Source organism: Ursus maritimus, unplaced genomic scaffold (assembly GCF_017311325.1).
Source record: "Ursus maritimus isolate PB19 unplaced genomic scaffold, ASM1731132v1 scaffold_9, whole genome shotgun sequence".
In the NCBI taxonomy this organism is placed as follows: Eukaryota; Metazoa; Chordata; class Mammalia; order Carnivora; family Ursidae; genus Ursus; species Ursus maritimus.
This window is the reverse complement of record NW_024427107.1, coordinates 9,013,732-9,024,667: the sequence shown is the minus strand read 5'-3', so window position 1 is coordinate 9,024,667 and position 10,936 is coordinate 9,013,732. Positions and strand designations below refer to the sequence as shown.

The following is a 10,936-nucleotide window of genomic DNA, read 5'->3' as shown; positions in this document are numbered from 1 at the left end:
TCTCCAGCACATTCCACAAATCTAAGTCCGTCCACCTGCCCCTCCTAACGCCTCCACCTTGGCTCTCTCCCTGGAGCCCGCACCCCCAGAGTGCAATTTCAGTGACCTCACTGGGGGGAGGGGGGACTTGATGTCATCCCACTCTCTCCCCACATGTCCTAACTGCCTCGGTGTGTCACCCAGCCGCGAGCTGAGCCACCCCGCGCCCCCCACCCCCGGGCCGCGTGCTGGGGCCGGGACGGACCCCTCCCACGAGGGCGTCGGCGCGGGGCTGGCGTAGGGCGTGCGTCAGCTGCAGCCCGCCGGCGATTGGGGCGAGCTCGCCTCCTTGGCTTGGGGGCTAATTATAAAGTGGCTCCAGCCGCCACCAACCCCGGTATAGCGAGGCCAGACGAGGCAGGGACTCTGAGCCCTGCAGACGCAGAGGACCGCGACGGTGAGGCCCGCATCTGCCCGCGCACCCGGCCGCTTCGCCCCGACGCCCACCGGGCTCACACCTGCCTTCTCTCCCTTCCAGAGCAGTGCTTGGGACCAGATGTCTCCGACCAGCCTGCGCCATCCGATCGCCGTCAACGTGAGTGAACTTGGCCAAATCGCGCCTTTGCTGCGTGCATTTGGGACCGTCTGCCTGCTCGGTTGTTTTTTGTTTTTGTTTTTGTTTTTGTTTTTCGGCGTTTCATTCATTGCATGGGGTGCCCCAACTTCCTTTTGGTCCCTGTTTGTGACCCAGGTGAAAGCTCCCCCGGCTCCCCCGCCCCAAGTCTCCCGTTCCCTCGCATTTGGTCTTCGCGTTCCGGTATTCTGTCCAGAATCCTCCTGAGGCAGTGAAGTCCAGAAAGAGCCAAGAGCCCAGGCATCCCCGGGTTCGGGGTGGCAGTGTCAACCTGGGAACAGCGAGGCGGTCTGCCCTGGGCTTCCAGGAGCGGCGTCGGCCGGGCGGGCAGGGGCTCAGGAAAGCGCATCCCTGCGACAACCCCCAGCTGGGACTGTCCCGGCGAGGGGGCGCTCGGAGGGACTCCTTTTGCGCCCAGCACGCTCGGAGTTCGCGTCCCTTTCTTCCTGCAGCCTATGGCGCGGTTCCTGAGACTCTGCACTTGGCTGCTGGCGCTCGGCCCGGGGCTCCTGGCGACCGTGAGGGCGGAATGCAGCCAGGACTGTGCGACGTGCAGCTACAGCCTGGCGCGCCCGACCGACATCAACCCCCTGGTGAGTGTAGCCGCTGTGGGTGGGCTGGTAGAGGAGTCCGTCCGCACACAGCCGGGCCTGAGGCCGCGGGGCGCATCGCCTGGACACCATCGGTCCCGGCGCCACGGCGCCGATCTCTGGTGACGCAGGTGTGCGACTGTTCCCCGAACGCCAACAAAAGTACCGCTCTAGCTCTCAGCTTCAGGACCCGCGACCATCTAGGTGAGGGCGGCAGTGTTGCCGCACAAACGAAGTTCGTTTTAGCCCTCGGAATGCAGGATTCCCGAGATGTGTTCTCTTCAGCATCTTGGAGAGCACTAGCTTGTCGCCCCACCTGTCCCAGGGAAGATGCTCAGTCACCCCAGTTCCTAACATATCCCACCAAGGGTCCCTTCCACACAACCATCCTCCCATCCTTCCTGCAAATAATGGCATTTTTTTTTAATTAGTGACATTTCGTTGTCTTTCTTTGGATTTCATTTCTCCAGTCCTTTCATCCTCAGATCCTTCAAGCCCTTCCCCTCACCTGTGGATAGGAGAGAGCAAAGGGTTGGGATCCGGAGGAAGGGAGAGGAAGGGGGGGGTGAGCAGTAGATGGGAGAGAAAGAGATCAGCACTGTCTTACAGGCAAGTGACTCTGGAATTCAACTTCTGTCTTATCTTGGATGTACTTTTGTAATAGCTACTAAGACAACAGTTTAATTTGGCTATGAAATAGGCACAGGAGAGATGGCCAGTATCCAAAGAGGTGACAACAATGCAAAGGTAATAAACTACATGACCAGAGCTTGGGGAAGGGGGAGAGCTGAGAACAAAATACTCATTCTGATAGAGTCCCTATGCTCTTAAAATCACCCCTGGTGCCCTACTGAATCACAATCTCTGAATTGGGGACCCCAGGAAGCTTCATTTTAACTCTCTCCTCCAGTGATTCTTTTGCACTGTCTTCTCAATTTGTTGAAATTCTGTGATGACTTAAAAGGCTCAGTAGGGAATAGTATATTAATCCAAGGAGTTAAGTTCCTCATTTGAGCCTTTGAAGAAATTTTGTGATGTAGATGTGTAAAATGGGGATGGAAATTAAGGAAAGAATTCCACAAAACGCAAAGCATACATTTCAGATTAAACATTTGTTTGTCTCCCTTGAGTTACCTCATCTACTTCATTCCATTTGTTCAGGCCCTAACTTGGCCCCAAGGAGAAGACACACAGTAGGGCTTTATATTTAAACTATGATGAAATGTTGCATCTTAAATAGGGGTAACAATCCTCTTCATCTATCTTTTGTCTTTCTGATTTGTTTACCTGATTGGTTTTTTATTGGCCCTTACATGTAGGGTGGTTATTTTCTCTGTGACAAAAAGCTTTGTTAATAACTATGTTGTTGGTATTCTAGCAGTTCTGGAATTTCCGCTCAGATGCAGAAGACAGGAGAAAGGAGACTGCCTAACTAAAATGATGTAGAATCAATGTAACAAATATTGAGGCTCTCCCACCTGTGAGACTCTTGTGCTTGGTTATGTGGTGGGTGCAAAGCTAAGCAGGCATGCCATGACTGATGTCCAGATTGAATTTACTGTCTGCTGTGATCTTGACCATAGAACATAGAGTGTGATAAATACTACCAAAAAAATGCATAGACGTATATGGTAGCTTATAAGTTAACAGGACTTCTTTAGTAGGAGTGTTTTATTCTGATTATTTGTCATTATTTCTTTTTGAAGGAATCCCAACATTAAAAAGCCTTTTGGTAAAAGTATACAAAATAGTCAATGGTGATTTTTGGCAAGGAGATCATTTACATTTCATTTTAGAGTGGAAATGTTGTTGACACATGAACATCTTACGTTTTTAATGATGTGTTTATTTCTTAGATATCAAGAATAACATGGGATCATTTTAACTGCATCATCTTTAGATTTTTATATATGCATATATTAATTTTCTTAGACACAAAGCTTAAATAATTATTAAGAGCCAGTTAAAGTACCCTAAGGAATTTTGTTGCACTCATGAAGTGCTTTCTTGCATTGTGAAAATAATACATGTGTATTTTATATAAACTAACATACCAATATGTTTTTAAATGCCAAGAAAGGACCTGGTTTTTCTAAATCAAGGGTCTGTAACCTCCATTCTATAAGTATACTTCAAGCAGCTATCGAAAGCCTGAAATATTATATAGACTTTATAAATGCTCATGCAATATTAGTTCTCTTTTTATCATACGCAAGTGATCTGTCAAATAGAAGAAAATCTTAACAAGATTAGTAGAACATATAACCTAAATCTTACAATGATTAGGACTTAATTATTATATAATATTATATAATTATTATATAATAAAAAGAAGGAATTATATACAGATCATTTCTCATTCCCATTATTTTGCCAAATAATATGATTTCCATTGGGGGAAAATAAAAACCTTTTTTGTACACCAGTAACTAAGTGTTAAAAAACATAAATAATGTGTGAACATTTGCATATAATAATTTCATATCAGAGCTCATCATTACAAACATTTGGTTCAAGGTGATTAATCTGTTTTAATCTGTTTAAATCTGTTTTCAATCAAAGAGGGGGGAGCAAAGCACCTCTACAGTCAGCAAATAGAGATGTCATAATCCAAATAATTCATAGGACTTAAAATGAGTTTTAGAATGTCTTTCTTTTCCAATTTATTTTGGAATTGTTGTTTTTCTTTAAAGAATGAAAGTGTTTGCAGGAATACTAGATGCCATTCCAGGTAGAATAGTAACACAAGAAAGTAAACAAACATTATATTATTAATATTGATTTTATCTGTAAGACAAGAAGATAAAAGGAATCTGGGGATGATGTCCCTAATTAGGTAAAGAGAAATTTCTCCCTTTTGGTGAGAAAAAGCTCAAACAAAATGCAATCAACAGTGGAAAATTATCCAGTGTAATTAGATTGTGCTGGCAGCCAATCTAGGTTAAAATTGGGTGGAAAAGTTCTTTTACAATATTGAAATGGCGTGGCAGATGCACTCTGTTAAAATTCAAAGAAAAATTCTAATTTGATTCAATTAATTATCCACAGCGATTCCATTTTCCTTTGATTTGCCTGTTCGGGATATTGAAAAGTTATAATAAGAAAATGGCAATTACTTTATTATATGAGAGTTTCCATACCAAAGCACACATGCTGCGGTTCACAAAAACGTGTTTACCTAATGAAATCAGAAAAGCCTCTTGGTATCACTAAATGGAATTCTTTTCCCAGGCTTGCACACTGGAATGTGAAGGGAAGCTGCCTTCTCTCAAAACCTGGGAAACCTGCAAGGAGCTCCTGCAGCTGTCCAAACTGGAGCTCCCCCAAGATGGCGCCACCGCCCTCAGAGAGAGCAGCAAGCCCGACGAGAGCCACGTGCTGGCCAAAAAGTATGGGGGCTTCATGAAAAGGTATGGAGGCTTCATGAAGAAAATGGATGAGCTTTATCCTCAGGAGCCAGAAGAAGAGGCCAATGGAGGGGAAATCCTGGCCAAGAGATACGGGGGCTTCATGAAGAAGGATGCAGATGAGGAGGATGTCCTGGCCAACTCCTCAGACCTGCTCAAAGAGCTGCTGGGGACCGGGGAGAACCGAGAAAGTGGCCCCCACCCAGAGGCTGGTGAGGATGAAGAAGTGAGCAAGAGATACGGGGGCTTCATGAGAGCCTTAAAGAGAAGCCCCCAACTGGAAGAAGAAGCCAAAGAGCTGCAGAAGCGCTATGGGGGCTTCATGAGAAGAGTTGGTCGCCCCGAGTGGTGGATGGACTACCAGAAAAGGTACGGGGGCTTCCTCAAGCGCTTTGCCGACTCTCTGCCCTCCGATGAAGAAGGCGAAAGCTACTCCAAAGAAGTTCCTGAGATGGAGAAAAGATATGGAGGATTTATGAGATTTTAACCCCCTTGGCAGCTAGTGACCCCAGACCATAGCAAGCCTTCCTCTGCCCCCTTCCCATCCCTACCCCCGGGTCAATCGTGTCTTACTATCGTGCATTGCTTGCATTGTAGGGTTGCCTTTATTGTCTGGATAACTAACCATACAACCTGAAAGCGCCCACTTCAGGTTCCGTGTTCTCTTGACGATGTTTATGCTCAGTATTGGTCTATTGCAGCTGTGTTGTTTCCATGCTACAGTCGCTGTTGTTCCCTTGTCCTTTATTTTTGACAAAACGCCAACAAATGCTTACTTGTAAATAGATACAATAAACCTGTTACCCCAGCTGCATGACATTCTTGTAAGTTTCTTCTCCCAGGCCCTTGCTCGCCTTCCGGTTCCCAGGGTAAATCCTAAAGTTGAAGACGCTGAAGCCCTCTGCTTTGGGCAGAATCATCACTGGCCTCCTTCTCTTCCAACAGCTGAGGCTTCAAAACCATTTTTCATTTCGTTCCTTACATATAAAATCCTAGACGAGTGAGCACATTAGGCAAACTACAGTGTGTTTCCACTCTCATTTCTGGAAATCAGTTATAGGAAGAAAAACCAAAGCCTAATAGAGAAACTAGCTATGCCCTCCTATAGAAAGAAATCCGCGCTTACATCCGAGGTGTATGTCTGTTTTCTTCAGCAAAGTATTTTAGAAGTTAATAAGAAACGAAGGACAATTTAGCCCCACTTCACAAATACAGATGAAGCCCAGACAGGTTAAATTGCTGAACCAAGTTTGCCCAGCAGCTGAAGGATAGAAATTGAATGAAGATCCCAAACTTCTTCTTGTTCCCAAGCAATGTCCTTTACACTCCCGCTCCCGATCTCTCACTCAGGTCACTGCCAAGAACTGGAAGAACTTGGGAACGCACTTTGTTCCCTAGTGTATATTCTTACACCACAATCAATGGTGGGTTCTCCAGCACCTGACAAATGGACATATGAGTAAATAAAGGAATGAATGAAGGAATTTGGTGACCAGATCACTGGAAAAGGTATTATGGATGTTTTAGAAGGCAAATTATCACAAAGAAGCTGATGGCTATTTAATATTAATCAAACCATTTGGGGCAGCATTCAGGAACAGCAACTACAAAAATAACATTTCCTCCTTTTTTCTAATTGAAACCACCTGCAGCTAATCTCCCATCCACTAGGTCATTTCTCCAGGACCCTCCCCACTCTCTCTTTTGATGTGCTTCTTCCAAAATTCAGAGTTTAGCAACTCAGAAAAATAGGGGAAGAGTCTCTACCCTGCCATCCACCACTGTGCCAGCCTCTGTGCTCCATTCTGATGCAGCAGCTCTGCTGTCCTGGGCAGTCTGTCCCTCTGAGTCCAGCCCTGCTGGGGTCCCCGGGACACCAAACGTGGCCAAGCACTATTAGAAGACACTTCTCCTCCTGATCAGTGCAAGAGGTATTGGTCAATACCACTCAGAGCCACACCACCGCCTATCTTCCTGATCCCTGGCAAACTAACTTTTTCTTCCTGGTGAGAGCCCTCTCTGTTTGAACTGGAAATGGAAGTAATGTAAGTGTTTGAAGTGAATCAAGAAAAAGGTGATATATAGCAGCTGGCCCTTGGAAACCAGTGTCATGAGCAATAGGGAGTGATAAGGCTGTAGCGCTTTGGAGGTATTAGGTTTCCAGTCAGACTTAGCCAATTGTTTCCCCGGGGAAATGCCAGCACCAAAGAAACCTGAAACCCAGATTCTCGTGGTAATAGCCCAAGTTATTATTTTGGGCCATTGATTCCATTTAAAACAGTATGGACCAAACAAAACCCATCTGCTGGTCAGATTGGAGAGACACAGGGCTAGTTTTTTGAGAAAAAAGTCACTTAATTCTCTCCCCTAGAGCAAAGGATTCCTAAACCTTGGAAACAGGAATCCAGCCTGCATCCTAGAGATGGCAAGAGCAAAATGCCCTTGTCCCTCCATGATAAGATAGTAACATAGTTATCATAATAATACAACATGTATTATATATATATACATACCTCATAGAATAGGGTTTGAGAAAATCACAATTTTCACAATCAAATGAATATAACATTTTTCAAATCAAGTATAGCTCTTTACGTAGGAGCTCCTTTTTTTCTACTTTGGGGTAGCTGTGTAGACCAGACTAAAACACTCAGAGCGGTTAACAGACTTGTCATCCCTTTTGCCACCTGTCACCTCTGCTGAGGGTCCAGCAATGCCTGGGGCGGGACAGTGTCACTCACTCTTGTATTTCCTCTCCCTCCTCACGCCTGGTGGAAAATGAATTTGAAGATGTGCCACAAATGTTTAGGGAGGGAGAGAACACACAAGAGGGACAGGGAAACAGGAAAAGAAGAAAGAAAGAGGAAAAGATGGTCAGCCACGAGGGCGCCTTCTCTCTGGCTGCCTGTGAGGCTGCCGGCTCCTGCGTGGAAGGTCAAATGAAGTCAAGCCTCACAATAAGTATCACAGTTGTCCAGGAAATGTGACTCGAGGGGTGCTCTATGGGTCTTCCTGCATCCCCAAATATCTCTCACGTTGTCTGGCCTGCAGTCTGAAATCCATCATTAGAATTTTGCGCCTTTAAGCCTTAAAGGCTTTGTTTTTCAGGAATGTCCTAATTAGCGGGGCCTGGGTGGCTCAGCTGGTTAAGCGGCCACCTTTGGCTGAGGTCATGATCCCAGGGTCCCGGGATCGAGCCCCATGTGGGGCTCTCTGCTCAGCAGGGAGCCTGCTTCTCCCTCTCCCTCTGCCTGCTGCTCCCCCTGCTTGTGCTCTCTCTGTCAAATAAATAAATAAAAATCTTAAAAAAAGAATGTCCTAATTAGATTCCCAGGAGCCTTTGCCCGAATCATCGGGGATGCTGTTTTAAACTCAGAGAACCGTAGACAGTTAACTGTGACTGTGGACTTCAGTGTGCGCTCAGTCCAGGTGTTTGGGGGGTCAGGAAACACGGGAGGGACTATGGGTAGAACTAGCCTAGGACGAGGACTTAGGGTTAGCTGGGCTGGTTGTGCCAGAAGCTCCAAGGGGCTGCTGAGTTGAGGGCCTGGAGGAAAGTCCCTGTGCCCTTAGCGTGGAGGTGCACATTTCCTGCAGAGGGCGCTGCTGTACCTTTCCTAGCGCTTGGCTCCCCGTTCACCTCCATCCCTGTGCTCCCGGCAGCACCAATCCACCTCAAGGCTAGTCCTGGTCTGGGTTTCTTCTGAGAGTTGATAGCTCTGTGAACTCTGTGTGTAAACTCCGACCAGGCTGCCTGGGTGGAATTCCCAGCTAGTTGTGTGATCTGAAGCTCTTTCCTCATTAGGTGGTTGTGATAACTCCCAGTTCTTACAAAGAGCTATTGGGCTCCCCCCTCCCACCCCCTCTGCCCCCAGGAATGAGGTGCTCTGTCACCCCTGGCCACTCAGACACCAGGTGCTCTGTTAGCCAGGTCTCGCAGGGATGAGGAACTTTCTGTGAGCTTTGGTCTGCTGAGAGCCTGAGCAAACCCAACAAAAGTGTTTTCTCTTCTGAGGTTTGTGTCCCATACAGCAGGAAGGATAGCAGTGTCCCTTAATACTCATCTTCACTTTCTCAATCTTCTACTACAAACGTGGAAAACCTGTGTAACGAGAAAGTTACCCAAAAATCAAAGTCTTGAGCCCTGAGCTACAGAGGTTTCTTCTTAGGAGAAGAGGAAGGCGGAGATTTGAATGCTTTGAAGCTATAACTACTGTGAATATTTATGGACTTTTTTTCTGAAAGTATACCTAAGCACCCCATGTGAATCATTTCACTCATTCAACAAATAATAGAGCCAGCTACATGACAATTGATGGAAACGCATTCCAGACTGAGCAAATAGTGAGTGCAATGCCCCCGAATGGGAACACGTGTGTAACTGGAGGAACAAACCTTCTGAGGACTTTGGGGCATTAGGGTTTAGCCTAGGTATGACAGAAAACAATATAAGTTTGAGAGCAGCTAAGTGGTAAGATAAGCTGATGTGTTTCAACCACCCTCTCTGCCAAATAGAGTAAGTTTCCTCACTCCCCATTCTCTTGAGAGAAGAATGTACTAATTACATCAGTTCTATCTGTCATCCGTATCTGTCATCATTTGGCATCCTTCAAGTCATCTTGGTTTATTGGGATGGGAGGTCAGCTTTATAGACTTTCATGTTTTATGATAAAAATACAATGAAGAGATTTTCTTAATCACTTTCTATACCAAAAACCTGCACTTGCAAAGTTCACTAATTGCTTAGAGAGTGGAAAGCAAAAAAACAAAGCATACAATTATATTAGTGACCAGGAATCCCTGTCTCTGCAGAGAAGGGAGTATAACAATTACTCAGCAGAGGGAAACTGGCAATAACTTAATAAATAAATAAAGGCAGGAAGGCCCTCCATAAAAAGGAGATCAAGAAACTATGAAATTAAAATGTGTTAGCAATAAATGAGGTATATAGTTATTTGGAAAAAACTAATTAAGCAGGATAAATTCTAGGCTAGACACAGTTCACAACTGCATTAGCTAATAGAAAGTTAATAATGAGGAAATCACCCACAACAAAACAAACATTTTTTAATTAAAAAAGTATTTAAGTGACAAGAATACATTGAATAGCTTCAGTAATATCTTTTAGAAGTTCCAAAAACTTAGACTCTGAAAAAGGACAGAGAAAAAAAACAGTAGCCCTTTACACTCACTAGAGTGGCTACCATAAAAAAGATGGACAATAACAAGTGTTTTCAAGGGTGTGGAAAAGTTGGAACCCTCATACATTGCTGAAAATGTCTGGCAATTCCTCAAAAAGATAAACATACAGTTGCCATATGGCCCAGCATTTCCACAGCTACGTATATATACAAGAGAACTGAAGGGATATGTCAGCACAAAAACTTGTGCACAAATGTTCATAGCAATACTATTCATAATAGTCAAAAAGTAGAAACAACCCAATACCCATCAGCAGAGGAATGGATAAGTAAAATGTAGTACATCCATACAATGAAATATTATTCAACCATAAAGGGGATGAAATACAGATACATGTTGCAACATGGATGAAACTTGCAAACATTAGGCAAACTGAAAGCAACAAGACACTGAATGTCACATATTTATAATTCCATTTATATTGAAAATCCAGAATCCATAGGGGCAGAAAGTAGATTAGCGTTTACCAGGGGCTAGGGGGACAGGATGAATGGGGATTGACTGCTCATGGTTCTGAGGTTTCTTTGGGGAGTAATAAAAGTGTTATGGAATCATATAGTGGTGATGGTTGCACAATTTGGCAATATATTAAGAACAACTGTATTGTATACTTTCAAAAAGTGAATTTTATAACATGTCAATTATATCTCAATAAGGTTGTTATTTAAAAATACAATGGCTGCAAATTTTATGGGATTGAAGAAGGGCTTTATCCAAAGATAGAAAACATGAAAAGGGTGCCAAGCAGTTTACACAAAAATAAATCCATATTTAGCTACATGACAGTGAAATTTAAAACATCACTAGTAAAGAGAAATCTAAAAAACTACCAGAGATAAAAGACAAAATACTCACAAAGGAGTAACAGACAGACTGAAGGTCTTATACTGACATAATATATGCTAGAATACATTAGAAACTGTCTTTTAAAAATGAAGGGCAGTCAAGGAAGAGGTAGAGAGATGTAAGCCAAAATCCTATATTTAATTAAACTAGTATTTAAGACTGTAACATTGAGACATTTAGAATAGTACAAACATTAGGAACACTTATTACTCTTTCTGAAAGATATACTAAAGGATACACTTCAGCAAGAATAATGAATAGAGAAGGAAAAAGTAAAA

The 10,936-nt window shown here is 44.1% G+C and overlaps 1 protein-coding gene across 2 annotated transcripts; it reads left to right on the top strand.

Annotated features, from left to right (window-relative positions):
- Window positions 1-361: 361 nt before the first annotated feature.
- Window positions 362-5,411, top strand: PENK (proenkephalin). Of its 2 annotated transcripts, XM_008706712.2 has the most exons (4): window positions 362-436; window positions 518-574; window positions 1,066-1,206; window positions 4,435-5,411. In XM_008706712.2, exons 2-4 carry the CDS (start codon window positions 536-538, stop codon window positions 5,095-5,097), a joined length of 843 nt encoding a protein of 280 aa, XP_008704934.1. In that variant the 5' UTR covers window positions 362-436; window positions 518-535; the 3' UTR covers window positions 5,098-5,411. The 2 variants fall into 2 exon arrangements, with proteins under 2 accessions (XP_008704934.1, XP_008704932.1); XM_008706710.1 differs by lacking the exon at window positions 362-436 and having other exon boundaries at window positions 482-574.
- The last annotated feature ends 5,525 nt before the right edge of the window (window positions 5,412-10,936 follow it).